This window comes from Electrona antarctica (genome assembly GCF_951216825.1).
Source record: "Electrona antarctica genome assembly, chromosome: 16".
NCBI classification, from domain to species: Eukaryota; Metazoa; Chordata; class Actinopteri; order Myctophiformes; family Myctophidae; genus Electrona; species Electrona antarctica.
Genome location: NC_136797.1, coordinates 24,931,567 through 24,948,781, shown reverse-complemented (window position 1 = coordinate 24,948,781; position 17,215 = coordinate 24,931,567). Strand labels below are relative to the sequence as shown.

General features: G+C 47.2%; 2 protein-coding genes across 6 annotated transcripts in view; both read left to right on the top strand.

The window, feature by feature from the left end:
* The window catches only part of LOC306939671 (carboxyl-terminal PDZ ligand of neuronal nitric oxide synthase protein), a 450,703-nt gene that overhangs the window by 156,813 nt on the left and 276,675 nt on the right, over positions 1-17,215 (top strand). The window lies entirely within an intron of this gene.
* The window catches only part of garnl3 (GTPase activating Rap/RanGAP domain like 3), a 157,345-nt gene that overhangs the window by 40,527 nt on the left and 99,603 nt on the right, over positions 1-17,215 (top strand). The window contains exon 1 of one of the 5 annotated variants that reach the window (XM_079524324.1): positions 4,386-4,619. The exons of the other annotated variants lie outside the window; for them this stretch is intronic. Coding sequence (XP_079380450.1) covers positions 4,570-4,619 — 50 coding nt within the window. The 5' untranslated portion in view covers positions 4,386-4,569. Of the gene's footprint in view, positions 1-4,385; positions 4,620-17,215 lie in introns of those variants that run through there. 5 annotated transcript variants of the gene reach the window in all.

Genomic DNA, 17,215 nt, shown 5'->3' with positions numbered 1-17,215 from the left:
ACAGGCTGACAGCTAGTGATAAGACTACTTCCGGATCCGCGAAACTTTGTAGAGTTTGATTATTATTACAAAACATTACCCACTTCAGTCCTATACACACATTTCGGCCATTTCAAAATAACCGATCTACAAGCTTGTAGATCTGCTATTTTCAATAGATTTGTATACTGTACATTTTGTACACTAGAGCGGTGCCCGTTGGAGCCTCTACAGCGGTGCCCATTGGGCACTGGACGACTTGGAACGATGCAAGTTGGAAATTAATCCACCCAGCCAGATATTATGTCTGTGTCCCTTTTATGCCCATGTATGGAGTTCTTTGTCAGGCATGCCCAAATAGTCAGAATGATGTCAGAACAGGCCAGCTCCATATATGGACCCTGAGCAGGGGCCCTGTCCAGAGCCCGGGCAGAGGCCCTTTTGGGGCGGCTCTGGACGACTGTGGGTCCAACCGACCGATCGACACTGGGCACTGCACTCTATATGGGGGTGTGGAACGCGTGTGTCGAATTTGAAAATGTTGTAGTGTAGTGTCTCTACATTGCAGTATTGATACTTAGTACTTTTTCCACCACTGCAAATAGCGAAAGCGCCAGGTTGAAGGTGTGATTGTGTGTCTGCGCGACGTGAGTGCATGTGCGTGTGTGTGCGTGCGTGCGTGCGTGCATGCGTGCCCACCCATAGACCTCTCATTAGGCCCTGGCGCTCTCACACCATCTCAAGTTAGCTTTGTTTGTAACTCGATCTCGTCACAACAACAACCAAGGTGTCATCATCCTTCCATTCCTGGGTCCTTGTTTGAAAATGTTTTCTAATAGCCTCCTGGCACCAGATCAACCTTTTTTTTTCAACTTTGTTTTTATTCAGGGTTTACAGACACAATCAAATAAACAAAAAGCAAAAGCGACAACAACAGTACAATACAACAACAACATAGTACAAAGACAAACTTCACGACAACCACTTAGACACAGAAATCAGAACAAAATAAAAACAAATTACTCCATTACTATTATGTTTCACCTCTTGTCCATTTATATAATGACCATTTTTCCCATCTTTTTTCATAGAGGTCTACTCTTATTCTTATTTTGAATGTCAACTTTTCCATGTCCTCAATATTGTCTACGATGGTTCGCCATTGTTCATAGTCTTGCACGTCAGTCTTGAGCCAGTTCTTTGTGATTGCTTTCTTCCCAGTGGTTAAAAGGATTTTGACCAGGTATTGGTCTCCCGGGTGTACAGACTCCTCTATAAGACCCAGATACATTACAAGACAAGAACAGGGAATATCATAACCTATTACAGATCAACCTTTTACATTACACGGTTTGAGCCTTCTTTTTTTAACCACTCATATCAAATGTAGTTACCATAGTTGACCCGGCGTCCTCCAGGGCTCTATACTAGGTCCCATAGTATTTTCCCACTGCACGCACGCACGCACACACGCACGCACACACGGCGAATAGGCGATCTACAAGCTCACACCGTGTCCCACACGGCGTGAGCTTCTAGATCGGCTATTTTTCACGTGGGTTCACGTGGGTTTAATGGCAACCACATTCACTGAAACACGCTAAATATCAAGTGTGCATTGTTTCCCACGGTTGGTAGTAGCATAGTAGTTTACTATTTTTGTATTGGGGCCGGGTGTGTGTGTGTGTGTGTGTGTGTGTGTGTGTGTGTGTGTGTGTGTGTGTGTGTGTGGGGGGGGGGTGTTTTCTATTCATTAAAAATGAATGAGCAACTCGAGTGCCATGTAGCCTGAGCTGAACATTCCAGCACTCTTTGTGATGTCGTGTCTGTGTGCGCGCGTGTGCGTGCGTGTGTGCCTGCATGCGTGTGTGTGTGTGTGTGTGTGTGTGTGACTAAGCCAGAGGCAGGTCGCTATTGTGTAGGTATCAGATTTAACTTGGGTCACATTTCACCTGCTATCCTGTGTGTTTTTGTGTTGTTTTGAGCGGGGTGGTGTGTGTGTGTGTGTGTGTGTGTGTGTGTGTGTGTGCGTGTGTGCGTGTGTGCGTGCGTGCGTGTGTGTGTGAGAGCATGTCTGGGGGTGTTTGTGTGCATCTGTTTTGTTTGTGTCCGTGTGCGTTGAAATAGTATGAAATAGTCCTCCTTTCCAACATAGAATCTATACTATTCTTGTTATGCCAAAACATTTCCTATTTTCTGGATGTCTTGTCCTCCCAGTAACTATACTGTATATATAAATACAAAAATGTTTGTTTTTGGTCTGACCATGACAGGTCTGCTATTCACGCCTGTTCTTCAGCCTCCTCAATTTCTACTATTCTGAGAGTTTGGACACACTGCAGAGCAAGTTTCATTATAAACGTTAATGGTTGGGCGTTCGCTAATGGAGGGTTTATTTTATAGATATCTTGCTATATATATCTCGTGTCGTGTTTATAGCAGACCCTTCACTCATACAGTATGTGCACTTGCATTTGGGCAACTCAAAAGCAAACTCCACATGCCCCAACATTTTGTTTACTTGCCATAGTGTCAACCCCTTACCCGTGTTGGATCGGTGGTTAGACTGGCATATTCGCCGATACCGATATGGCCCGATATGACAAATAAGTGCCGCTACCGATACTTTTCCGATACATGCCTAAATACACTCGTTATAACTAGAGATGTCCCGATACAGTATCGGGACATCTCTAGTTATAACGAGTGTATTTAGGCACTTTAAGCCCTTGTCGTGCTGCGCTGGTGTCGCACAAAAATAGCCGATCTACAAGCTCACAACAGGTCATGATGTGACATGCTGTGAGCTTGTTGTTTTAGCTATATTTTTGTTACACATATTGCTCGGGACCCTCCTCCTAGAACCCCCTCAAGGACCTATGGGGGGGGGGGGGTCCTCACTTTGAGAAACATAGTGTTAGACTGATAAAGAAAGAAAAAACAAGTGCGCTTCTTCTGGAGACTGCTCTTTGGTTAACCCATTTAGGCCTAACGTCGAAAAGAAAAAGTCTTCTGAAAGAATATATGTTCAATTTTCAAAGATCTTTGCCGCATTTTCACGATTTTTCAAAAATAGCAGACCTACAAGCTTGTAGCGCGCCACTCGGTGGCGCGCTATGAGCTTGTAGATCTGCTATTTTGCAATAGCTAAAGTATAACGTAATGCTTAAAACACCAAAAGGGGTTCCCGCCCAAAATTAAGGCAGTGGGTGCTCAGCTTTGAAAATAACTCATAACTCAGGAAAAAAAGCGGCGCTCCAAAAATAAAAGACTGGCTCAGATGCAATTTTCGTGTTTATTTGAGAACGCTGACGCGTTTCGGCAGTATAGCCTTCTTCAGAGCAGACTTAAAAAAAAGTCAACTGTGTTAGACTGCTCGCTGTAAAAACAAACCAAAAAGAAGAGGCCTGATATGGAAGAGATATAAAGATATTATGGAAACGGCAAGGGAGGCAGCATGCAGAAGATGATGTTATGGCTGATTACATCTCCACGGCATGGCTTGAGTGGGATTATATTGACCAGACAAATGTGGTTTACTATAGTTAACACATTCAGGAACGGGAACCCCTTTTGGTGTTTTAAGGATTATGTTATACTTCTTTAGCGGTTGAAAAATAGCAGATCTAACAAGCTCATGCAAGCTTGTAGATCTGCTATTTTTGGAGAAAAAAAACGTTTTTAACTCAAATCGCTTTTGGGGGTCCTTGACATGGAAATATTTGAGAACTTGACTGAAACAGGTTTTTCATAAAATGGGCTAACACAGCATCACAATCATTTTAACCACCATTTTAACCATGTATTGTACAGTATATATATATATATATATATCTTTTGTCGAGCTAGCTATAGCTGTGTGACACTTTGCGTGTGTGCGTGCGTGCTGTGCACTCATACTACCCCACACAGCTGTGTGAGTGCTTTTCTGTTTGACAAGCCGTGGGTGTGGTCAGGGCCAGGCCATCCCTCACTCTCAAGTTCTATAATATAGTCCAGCAGTGCAAGATGCTTATAGTTATATGACACACAAGTTCCTGTTTATACACGCACGGCACGCACGTGCATTATACACACAAATCCAATAAGTTGTGTCTTACAAATTTGTCATCATCATGCTTACCTCAGAGACGACCACGTTCTCTAACATTGTCCTGGCTGGCTATGCAAAGAAATGAACAGGAACATATAACTGGAGAGAGAGAGAGAGAGAGAGAGAGAGAGAGAGAGAATGAATGAGGGGGGTAGGGCTATGGCTCTGTGCAAAGTGTGTATGGTACACTACACACGCAATGTGTATAGCCTACCTACCTGACACATGCGCGCACACACACACACACACACACACACACAGAGAGAGAGAGAGAGAACGTAAACACTAGTGTTATCAATAGGAAAAGCAGCCTTCACATGCTCTTCTGAAAGCTGCAGCAAAGCCCATCAGACAGACAGACACATACAGCTGAGCGGTGTGTCCATGACCATCACATCACATCATGCACTGATGCTTTATTCTGTGACTAGTGTCTTGAGACAGAGACCAGAGGGAGCACAGAGACTATATAGACCTGCTGACTGTCTGTGGGGGACATGAACAGCGTGGATCCAGCGAATAACAAACTGCTAACTTTCAACCAACGGTAAATGCCTTTTAATTGTTTACTTGATTAGTACAGCCGTCACACGTGTGTCTAGTTTAATAATATATAAAGCTGTTTCTCTCGTCGTCGCCGTGCAAACTAAGCAGCTGCGCGTCTTGCAGCAGTAAATAGACCTACATTATTACAGGTTTATGCTTAAATACTGTAGCGGTGAAGAATCTTCCAACGAAAAAAACGGTGCAATTGCAATGAATTACGCCCCCCCCCCCCCCCCCTCACCATATGCAGCCTAATTTTGCGCGTAAAGTTGCCAGTCTGGATCACTATGTTCCTGTTCACATGGTTTACATTGGATTTGGATTTGTCCATCACGAGGATTTGTTTTTGTTAATGAATCCACAAGTCGTCAGGCTAGAGTGGACTTTACTGTAAATACACCCGTGCTCCATGACTGACTGCTTCACATTGCAACGCCAGCTTCGAGTTTCGACTTATATTAGGCTATATTTGCCAAGTATTGTGAAATTTGAACCGTATAGAGAACCGTATATATATATTATTCGCGCATTATCGATTTGATTCGGGTTATTTATTTATTTTTCGGACGACGTAGATACATTTGCTGCCTGGCTGCCATACAGTAGGCTACGGCAACGAACACGGAAAAAATATAAATTATTCATGAAGTGCCTTTTAGTCCGTCCACGGCAGAGCGGCCGGAACTCCATCCTCCTCCATCCATGCGCCAAACGCACTGATGGGAGCATGACATCACAACATGGATTGGATTTGGATTGTGTGTGCGTGTGTGTGTGTGTGTGTGTGTGTGTGTGTGTGTGTGTGTGTGTGTGTGTATACTACTGTAGCCTGGTCAATAATATCATAGCCTCATTTTCATTTATACATACCGGTAGCCTACTTTGCATCATGGGCATTGGGCAGTAGTTGTTTTTCAACCTTTTTCATATGAAGTCCCATTTTTTTATTCGGCATTTGAGCCACGTATATACGGATGAGGGACCACCATGAAATTTTAGCCTCTCAGACCCAAAGCCAAAGAATATAAAAATTTGTTTTCGTTGGATACGATTTTGTCCATGCTTTTGGCAAACGTTGATCAAAATAACAATTCTTCTGCATTCACCAAATTGTGTAGACTTCTTGTAAATTAAGTAATGCAGATGTTTAAAGGACCACTTCACCACTTTTCAACATCTCTTCATATAATTGGTCCTCACTAATGTTCATGATAAAACACCACAATTCTTTTCTGCTAGGTCTGTGTCTCATAGGAGGGCTGTGGGCAGTTCAGACATCCGTCCACCAGTGACATCATCGTTAGGCAGATTTTTTTTTAAACAATATTTGTTTTAAAATATATTTAGATTTTTATTATCGTGAGAACGATGGCTTCCATTTTTGCATTGCAACTTTTCCGGAAAAGAAAGCCTGTAGTTTCTATTGGCTTGAAATCCCCATCGATGATGTCACTGGTGGACGGGTTTCTGAACTGCCCACAGCCCTCCTATGAGACACAGATTGAGTAGAAAAAAATTGCGGTATTTTATCATGATCATTAGTGAGGACCAATTATAGGAAGAGAAGTTGAAAAGTGGTGAAGTGGTCCTTTAACAATAATGTAACTCTTGAGAGCTTAACATGAAACCGAATGGACCCGAGTTAAAGATCTATAAGGGTCCATTTGGTTACCAACTCTCCATCATTTAGCCATGGGGACCACCTGGAGCCCTCTCAAGGACCACCGGTGGTCCCCGGACCACTGGTTGAGAACCACACTGGCATAGAGTTATGGCAAAATAGCAGATCTACAAGCTGCTACGCACGTGACGCGTTCACGGTGAGCTTGTATTTTACTGTACGCTGCGCCGACATGCAACCAAGTATAAATTAGACTTTTAAATACAAATGATGATACTCTAGGTTGGGAACGAGCATAGTTTGACTTGTGAAACTATGCTTGTTTGAAAACCTTTTTCAACATTCAAACTGTGTTAATATGAAAAAAACGAAAATCACACACAAAAGAAAATCAAGTTTATTTAGCGATTTTCTGCCTTTTCATTATTGGCGAGATGAGGACCATTTTGCCAGGCTCGGTCACATATATGCAGTCGCTGCCTGCGCCCACTCTGCTTGTAGGATCTATCAGTAGACTGAGAGGTGATTGAGGTGTAGAGATGAGCAGGGATTCCTCTCTGATTAATGTAAAAATCAGACCTGTCTGAACTGAGTGATGCTGTACTGTATACTTGTGCTGTATACTGTACACTTAGCCTGGCCCAGCCAGCGTGGTCTCTGGTCTAGAGGGGCAGGCGCACGTGGAGCAAGCGCTGGAGAAATATTGGTTCACCGATCAGAGACCTGCCCCCCTCCGCCCCTCCCCTCCCTGGTAGAAAACGGCGGAAGAAACTGACGTCATTACATTGAGAGCGACGCCCCTCTGCACTGTAGTTCACTCCCACTCCTAGACCAGGAAATGTCTCATGTTCCCCATAGAGTAATACAAGGATAGAGACTGAACCGGAGCGATAGCCGCGCCCCCACCGCTATTCATTTCAGTGGAAGTTGCTCAGTGGCGTTTTGAAGTACCCGGAAGAACGCTCTACTTCCGCATTTGACCACCAAACTTTGGTGGTCAAATGCGGAAGTGCAACCGAGCGCTCAATGTTAAAGCCCAGCTGCACGGGGTTTTCCTTGTCATGAATCCACGGGTCCGCCTGCAGTTCACGCTCCAACCACTAGGGCCGAGTGCTGCAACGCTGGAGAGCCTCACTGGGGGGCTTGACGTTGCCCCAGGCTTTCAGTTTTTGAGCCGTAGCGAATGAAAATAAAAGCCTGGCTACTGAGGCTAATACTGTACTGTACTGTACTGTACTGTACTGTACTGTACTGTACTGTACTGTACTGTACTGTACTGTACTGTACTGTACTGTACTGTACAATCTCTCCTCCCTGGCCTGTGTGTGCGTGTGCGTGTGCGTGTGGCCGTGTGCGTGTGTTAGGCTGCGCAACAGTGACGCTATTTCCGTACTCGGACACAGGGACAGACACAGAGACGGACACAGGGACAGACACAGAGACAGACACAGGGACAGACACAGAGACAGACACAGGGACAGACACAGAGACAGACACAGGGACAGACATGAGACGGACACAGGGACAGACATATATGTGGACACACATTGCTGTCTATAGGAGTGACTAGCACCACTAAAAAACATTCTGCAGCAGCTCCATGCATGCAAACCCGACACTGCAGTGTCGTCCTCATGGGGATGGGAGGTGGTCCTCATGGGGATGGGAGGTGGTGTGTCCTCATGGGGATGGGAGGTGGTGTGTCGTCCTCATGGGGATGGGAGGTGGTGTGTCGTCCTCATGGGGATGGGAGGTGGTGTGTCGCCCTCATGGGGATGGGAGGTGGTGTGCGTCCTCATGGGGATGGGAGGTGGTGCGTCCTCATGGGGATGGGAGGTGGTGTGTCGTCCTCATGGGGATGGGAGGTGGTGTGTCGTCCTCATGGGGATGGGAGGTGGTGTGTCGTCCTCATGGGGATGGGAGGTGGTGTGCGTCCTCATGGGGATGGGAGGTGGTGTGCGTCCTCATGGGGATGGGAGGTGGTGTGTCGTCCTCATGGGGATGGGAGGTGGTGTGTCGTCCTCATGGGGATGGGAGGTGGTGTGCGTCCTCATGGGGATGGGAGGTGGTGTGTCGTCCTCATGGGGATGGGAGGTGGTGTGTCGTCCTCATGGGGATGGGAGGTGGTGTGTCGTCCTCATGGGGATGGGAGGTGGTGTGTCGTCCTCATGGGGATGGGAGGTGGTGTGCAGTGTCGTCCTCATGGGGATGGGAGGTGGTGTGTCGTCCTCATGGGGATGGGAGGTGGTGTGTCGTCCTCATGGGAATGGGCGGTGGTGTGCAGTGTCGTCCTCTTGGGGATGGGCGGTGGTGTGCAGTGTCGTCCTCATGGGGATGGGAGGTGGTGTGCAGTGTCGTCCTCATGGGGATGGGAGGTGGTGTGCAGTGTCGTCCTCATGGGGATGGGAGGTGGTGTGCAGTGTCGTCCTCATGGGGATGGGAGGTGGTGTGCAGTGTCGTCCTCATGGGGATGGGAGGTGGTGTGCAGTGTCGTCCTCATGGGGATGGGAGGTGGTGTGTCGTCCTCATGGGGATGGGAGGTGGTGTGTCGTCCTCATGGGGATGGGAGGTGGTGTGCAGTGTCGTCCTCATGGGGATGGGAGGTGGTGTGCGCAGGGCTCGACGCTTAGCATTTTTCCAAGTAGCACGTGTGCGACTAAGTTGAAAAATCTAGTAGCACACAAATTATTTTAGGAGCACGATGAAAAGTTATCAAATAATGTGTTTTTGAGGGGCGCTAGCCCCTCCTATATACAGCTGTAGTCCCAACACGTCTCAATATCTTGACAATGAAAGGAGAAATTAGGTCAAAATTCCGCTAAATATGACGTAAATTAAACATCAAAACATTAAACGCCATTGACATTGAAAGGACAATGTATGTCATATGTAAACGAGCAAATCAGCTAACCAATCACAGGCAACAGGCATTCTGATTGGCCAATATGAGATGATTCATGATGATGTATGATGATAAGAGCGCCCCTCACTTCACACAGGTGTGATTTTTCTTTAATACAGTGATATGAGGTAGGGGGCGGGCAATATGAAAAATCTTTCAGAAATGATCACAATATTGATATTCATCTGGATTTGTTTGTTTTTATATAATCTATATAATCAATTTGTTTTTATGCTGATAGTCTATTAGTTTTTTATGCAAATAGATAGAGGGATAGATGGATAGATAGATGGATAATCAATTAATTTTATGTTGCTCATGTATGGACAGACAGACTTTCTATCCGTTTTTATCCTGCTGTTCTATCGTGTGAGATTCGGTGCAGGGCGCAGGCTACTCGATGGTACTATTAGTATTGTAACATTCTCCTTGGCTTTGACTGCTTCAGTTCAGACCATCGTACATAGGCTATACACCTCGGCGTGGTGGAAGGAGGTAGTGGGGGGATCTTTGCCTTTTCTCCGTCGCTCGTTATGCAGGCTACTGACTTAATATGTACCCAGCCAAGTCGGTCATTCGTATTATCATTTGCGCTGCGCACACGATTTTGTAAGCGAGGTGCTGAGCGATGGTTGTTTTGGTAGAATCCGTGCACACGTGCACACGTGCACTCTTTGCGTGCACGGCCGCACGCTGTTTCACCCACGTTTGGTTAAAAGTTATAGAGTGATGTTTGAACATTAAACTTTCCAAATAACTTTAGTATTCAACGTGTCGGGGTCCTAGCAACTCCTTCTGTGCTATCATGCTATCCTGCTGCGTTCGCTGCTGACAGGGAAGAGAAGTACTGAACAGCAACACATGGAGGGGCGGGGCGGTGGGAGCAAAAGGGACAGATCTTCAAATGAACGCCGCATTGAGTCTCGACACGTTGTTAGCTTGTAGATCTGCTCTTTTTGGCGAACGACACCGCCGTACTATATAAATATAAATGTAGGTATAGAACCGCGACTATAGACTGTGCACTTGCTGTAGAGCCATGTCTTTATCACGATTGAACGGTCAAATTCTGTAGTCGCACGGGTGCTACAAAGTGAATTTGACAACTCGCACGGTGATATTTTAACTCGCAAATGCGAGTACCTAGTCGCACTGTCGAGCCCTGGGTGTGCGTCCTCATGGGGATGGGAGGTGGTGTCCTCATGGGGATGGGAGGTGGTGTGCGTCCTCATGGGGATGGGAGGTGGTGTCCTCATGGGGATGGGAGGTGGTGTGTCGTCCTCATGGGGATGGGAGGTGGTGTCCTCATGGGGATGGGAGGTGGTGTGTCGTCCTCATGGGGATGGGAGGTGGTGTGTCGTCCTCATGGGGATGGGAGGTGGTGTGTCGTCCTCATGGGGATGGGAGGTGGTGTGTCGTCCTCATGGGGATGGGAGGTGGTGTGTCGTCCTCATGGGGATGGGAGGTGGTGTGTCGTCCTCATGGGGATGGGAGGTGGTGTGCGTCCTCATGGGGATGGGAGGTGGTGTGTCGTCCTCATGGGGATGGGAGGTGGTGTGTCGTCCTCATGGGGATGGGAGGTGGTGTGTCGTCCTCATGGGGATGGGAGGTGGTGTGTCGTCCTCATGGGGATGGGAGGTGGTGTGCAGTGTCGTCCTCATGGGGATGGGAGGTGGTGTGTCGTCCTCATGGGGATGGGCGGTGGTGTGCAGTGTCGTCCTCATGGGGATGGGCGGTGGTGTGCAGTGTCGTCCTCATGGGGATGGGAGGTGGTGTGCAGTGTCGTCCTCATGGGGATGGGAGGTGGTGTGCAGTGTCGTCCTCATGGGGATGGGAGGTGGTGTGCAGTGTCGTCCTCATGGGGATGGGAGGTGGTGTGTCGTCCTCATGGGGATGGGAGGTGGTGTGTCGTCCTCATGGGGATGGGAGGTGGTGTGTCGTCCTCATGGGGATGGGAGGTGGTGTGTCGTCCTCATGGGGATGGGAGGTGGTGTGTCGTCCTCATGGGGATGGGAGGTGGTGTGTCGTCCTCATGGGGATGGGAGGTGGTGTGCGTCCTCATGGGGATGGGAGGTGGTGTGTCGTCCTCATGGGGATGGGAGGTGGTGTGTCGTCCTCATGGGGATGGGAGGTGGTGTGTCGTCCTCATGGGGATGGGAGGTGGTGTGTCGTCCTCATGGGGATGGGAGGTGGTGTGCAGTGTCGTCCTCATGGGGATGGGAGGTGGTGTGTCGTCCTCATGGGGATGGGCGGTGGTGTGCAGTGTCGTCCTCATGGGGATGGGCGGTGGTGTGCAGTGTCGTCCTCATGGGGATGGGAGGTGGTGTGCAGTGTCGTCCTCATGGGGATGGGAGGTGGTGTGCAGTGTCGTCCTCATGGGGATGGGAGGTGGTGTGCAGTGTCGTCCTCATGGGGATGGGAGGTGGTGTGCAGTGTCGTCCTCATGGGGATGGGAGGTGGTGTGTCGTCCTCATGGGGATGGGAGGTGGTGTGTCGTCCTCATGGGGATGGGAGGTGGTGTGTCGTCCTCATGGGGATGGGAGGTGGTGTGTCGTCCTCATGGGGATGGGAGGTGGTGTGTCCTCATGGGGATGGGAGGTGGTGTGCAGTGTCGTCCTCATGGGGATGGGAGGTGGTGTGCAGTGTCGTCCTCATGGGGATGGGAGGTGGTGTGCAGTGTCGTCCTCATGGGGATGGGAGGTGGTGTGGTCCTCATGGGGATGGGAGGTGGTGTGTCGTCCTCATGGGGATGGGAGTTGGTGTGTCGTCCTCATGGGGATGGGAGGTGGTGTGTCCTCATGGGGATGGGAGGTGGTGTGTCCTCATGGGGATGGGAGGTGGTGTGTCCTCATGGGGATGGGAGGTGGTGTGCAGTGTCGTCCTCATGGGGATGGGAGGTGGTGTGCAGTGTCGTCCTCATGGGGATGGGAGGTGGTGTGGTCCTCATGGGGATGGGAGGTGGTGTGCAGTGTCGTCCTCATGGGGATGGGAGGTGGTGTGGTCCTCATGGGGATGGGAGGTGGTGTGCAGTGTGGTCCTCATGGGGATGGGAGGTGGTGTGCAGTGTCGTCCTCATGGGGATGGGAGGTGGTGTGGTCCTCATGGGGATGGGAGGTGGTGTGCAGTGTCGTCCTCATGGGGATGGGAGGTGGTGTGGTCCTCATGGGGATGGGAGGTGGTGTGTCCTCATGGGGATGGGAGGTGGTGTGTCCTCATGGGGATGGGAGGTGGTGTGTCCTCATGGGGATGGGAGGTGGTGTGTCCTCATGGGGATGGGAGGTGGTGTGGTCCTCATGGGGATGGGAGGTGGTGTGTCCTCATGGGGATGGGAGGTGGTGTGTCCTCATGGGGATGGGAGGTGGTGTGTCGTCCTCATGGGGATGGGAGGTGGTGTGTCCTCATGGGGATGGGAGGTGGTGTGTCCTCATGGGGATGGGAGGTGGTGTCGTCCTCATGGGGATGGGAGGTGGTGTGTCCTCATGGGGATGGGAGGTGGTGTCGTCCTCATGGGGATGGGAGGTGGTGTGTCCTCCTGGGGGATGGGAGGTGGTGTGTCCTCCTGGGGGATGGGAGGTGGTGTGTCCTCCTGGGGGATGGGAGGTGGTGTGTCGTCCTCCTGGGGGATGGGAGGTGGTGTGCGCGCAGAAGAATCGGTATATATGCTCTTTAACCCATTTAGACCTGACACAAAATGTCTTCTAAATCATGACAGTTTTCTGAAAAACCTGTTAATATTTCATATCAAGGACCCCAAAAATGTTATGTAATTGGCCGCCGACCCCCATCTGAAAATGTGTTGTTCTTAGGACCCCCCAGAAGCAAAAATTTGAGTTCAAAACGTTCGCTCTGAAAGAATATATATTCAAAGATTCGTGCCACATTTTCACGATTTAAAAAAAATAGCAGACCTACAAGCTCGTTGCGCGCCACTCGGTGGCGCGCTACGAGCTTGTAGATCTGCTATTTTTCAATAGCTAAATTATAGTTTAAAACACCAAAAGGGGTTCCCGCCCAAAAGGGGTTAATGATCCAATAGCGTGAATTAGCATCAATAATTAAGTGCCAGTGAGTGATGGCTATTGTATACTATCCTGTGTGTGGGACGGGAGCCCATGACACTGCCAAAGGGCCTTCATGCCAACTCAATACCTCACATATAGAGGCTATAGGGGCAATGTTCATTACTAGTCCGTGTCTGTTTTTAGCCCACTACAACACATTGCATGGAGACAGCCCCTCTTCAATTAAACCAATCACCTCCTTTTTAGGAGAAAAATGTTCAGTTCAATATTTGTATTTACAGTACTGGACTCGACACGTAATGCTATTTTAATCACTCAATCAAGCGAGCCATGTGAACGCTATGCAGGCTATGCAGGAGTATATAAAGGATAGAGACTGAACTGGCGCGAAGCTCCGCCCCCCCAGCTATTCATGTCAGTGGAAGTTGCTCAGTGGCGTTTTGAAGCACCCGGAAGACTGCCGGAAGTCCCTCCTCCGGACCTCAACTTTGAGGTCCGGAGTGACGTATGCAACCGAGCGCTCAATGTTAAAGCCCAGCTGCACGGGGTTTCCCGGTCATGAATCCACGGGTCCGCCTGTAGTCCCTCCTCCTACCACTAGGACCCAGACCTTCAACGTTGAATAGCCTCACTGGCCCCTTGCTTCTGCTAAGCATGCAGCAAGCTAGATAGGCTCTGACTAATTACATTTACAGTCAGACGTGTTTGCGCCGCTAGGCCTAAGTGTGTGTGTGTGCGTGTGCGTGTGCACGTGCGCGTGTGTGTGTCTATCCTCTTTACTATCCTCTTTACTCCCGCTGAAGCAAAGCCATTGTGAAACTGACTTTTACGTGACTGGTTAATACTGAGTTAGGGTTACAATTAGGGTTAGTAATAGTTGGACAATAGTTGCTGCAATTGAGTCAGTTTTGCCAAAATGCTGTGCCTGACTTCTTTAGCTGTGACCTGATATAATGAGTATAAATATAAGCCATCCAAGCGCAAACCGAGAGCGGTTCACAGTGTATCACTAAGTACATGGCTGGCAAAATATTCCAGTGGGTCGAGTATGGCTGGGGGTATAACATGCTCATTTGTCCACTGACAACTTGTAACCTTGCTGTAAGTTATGTCTTACTTACATCTCGCAAACAAACACTCGTGGATAAACAACTTAACAACACCGTGTTGCTCACTCAGAAGATGAAGGAGAACAGAGAGCAGGGGATGGTGTGGATGCATTTCTGACTCCTGCGTCTTTGTCGGTGTAGATGTTGCTAGAAATAACACGTTGTGATGGTGTGTGTGTGTGTGTGTGTGTGTGTGTGTGTGTGTGTGTGTGTGTGTGTGTGTGTGTGTGTGTGTGTGTGTGTGTGTGTGTGTGTGTGTGTGTGTGTGTGTGTGTGTGGCAGTGTGTGTGGCAGTGTGTGTGGCAGAGGGTCTAAGAAAGGGTCCATTGTGATTATCCCATTTTGGGCGGGAACCCCTTTTGGTGTTTTAAACATTGTTATAATTTAGCTATTGAAAAATAACAGATCTACAAGCTCATAGCGCGCCACCAAGTGGCGCGCTATGAGCTTGTAGGTCTGCTATTTTTGAAAAATCGTGAAAATATTTATTTCAGAAAACTGGAGGATTTAGAAGATTTTTTTTTAAATTTTGAGGTCAAGCCTAAATGGGTTATGCTATGCCACTGGTAGTTCAGACCTAAGTTTCTAATGTTTGTGACGGGCTCATTGGTATTACAGACAACAGCCAAGGTTCTTCTTTCAAAAAGTACTCTTTATTTCCAGACACATCACACTGGTTGCCATGCCTAGCTACGCCGAACCCATAGCCGATATGGGAATACAGAGCGAAAATGAGCAGATACCACACACGCCTCTCTTGACAAAAGGCTCTCGCCCTGAATGAATGTGTGTGGTGGGAATGGGAAGTGGCTGATTCATCCTACATGCATCAATTAGCTTGATGCAAAACAGGTGTGTTAACTTGTCACACCCAGCTCCAACTCAGTCCAGAGATCGCTGCAGCAGCAGATATCGTCACTATTTATAGACTATATTCTGCTCAGAATGTTGACATCCTACTCCTCCTAAATACTTTCACTTTGAAAACTCCATTCAAAGCGTTACACATCCAGTACTCTTCACTTTGGAATGTTTCATCTAGGTTTTTAAATATTTTACTTTTTAAACTAAAGTGATGACTTTGGCACCTCATTCATATTTTCACCTAGAAACTATTATTCACTGAATGATTCAACTTGAACCTTACTGTGGACATGCACCCTTGAGATTTTTAATTTGTAGGTTTTTAAATATTTATCTTTAAGCACCCCCAGAGATTAAAAAACACAGTTTATAGTTAAGGGACGCAATAAAACAACGACCTCTGCATCTACAGGATGCACTACTGTACTACCTTACTGTTTTTTATTCTAGTTTATTTTGCTAGCTTCAGTTATAATAATCATTTCTTCTGTTTTCTACATGAATATAACCATATAAAATGAAATGGGAGTTAAATGCTGCAATTTGTAAAAATGGCAAAATATGACTCCTAACGTCGTTGAAGTGGGACTCATAACATGTCCCTGGGACTCATCTAAAAGACCACCCCTGCATCCCGGGACTCATTACATTGAAAACCTGTTTACATCACTGCACCCCCAATGCATTTCCAATGGGTTTTGCCCCTTTTAGACAGAAAGACACAGGAGAAATGCACAGTGTGATCGTAAAGTCACTGCGCCCGCAATTGTTACACTACAGATATATTTTTTACATCAACAAGTTCGCACAGGTCTACTCTCTCTACCATTAATCAAAATATCTAAGCTGTGTGATGTATACATTTTGAGTTAAGACCATTAATATCAACCCATGTCCCTCTGCACTGTAGCAATTACTACAGCTGGTAGCGCTTAGCCTGTCAGTCATTGGCTGCTCAGTGGTGCAAAGTAACTAAGTACATTTACTCAAGTGCCAAACAAGTTACTATGCACACTGCACAGTAGGTACTTTTAACTTTTATTTTCCATTGTTACTTCTACTCCAGTACAATTACAAAGCAAAGCAAAGTTACTATATTTACCCAGGGTATCTGGGCTAAGCTCAAGAACTTGTTTCCAGCCAGGCCCTGCTCATAGAACATTTCATGGTAGTGGTTCAATGCCTTGCTCAAGGGCACTTCAGCGGTGGTAATTTTAACGTGTCGGACCGCTGATTCGAACTAGCGACCTTCCGGTATCAAGACCGCAATCCGTTCGGCCACCGCTGCCACCGCTTACAGCATTTGACAGCTTTAGTTACTTTATTTACAATTATTTTAGGAACTTTCACACCTCTTCAGGTAGATAGCGTGGGTGTCGCTATACGTTCAAAGTGCTCCAAACATCTTGTATTGACTCTTGTATTCAAAGCTGGAAAGATTGAATTAGCTTGTATATCATTTCCCATGAGAGAATGAGAGCACAACTAGTAACTATATTCTATAGTATACCATCTATTTAATATGAATGGGTGTCATGAAAGTACTGTGTGTTATCTTCTCATAGTCCAGTATGCTCGTAGCAAATATCAGCGACCCGTTTCCTGATGCTGTCCAACATGGAACAGCACTACTGGCGACCATTAAACCCATTCTGGGCGGGAACCCCTTTTGGTGTTTGAACCATTATGTTATACTTTAGCTATTGAAAAATAGCAGATCTACAAGCTCATAGCGCGGCACCGAGTGGCACGCTATGAATTTGTAGGTCTGCTATTTTTGAAAAATCGTGAAAATGTGCCTCAAATCTTTGAATATATATAGAGTTTCAGTTTTAAACTCAAATCTTTGCTTCTGGGGGGTCCCTGGAACAACATATTTTCAGATGGGGGTCGGCGGCATATTACATATCATTTTTGGGGTCCTTGACATGAAATATTCAGAAAAATAATACATTTTTTAAATTCCGACATCAGGCCTAAATGGGTTAACTGAAAATTGCACATAACTACAGCATAGCTTATGCGGATGTTATTACATGCGTTTGGCCATGCACTGGATAATATTTTTCAGAGTAAATG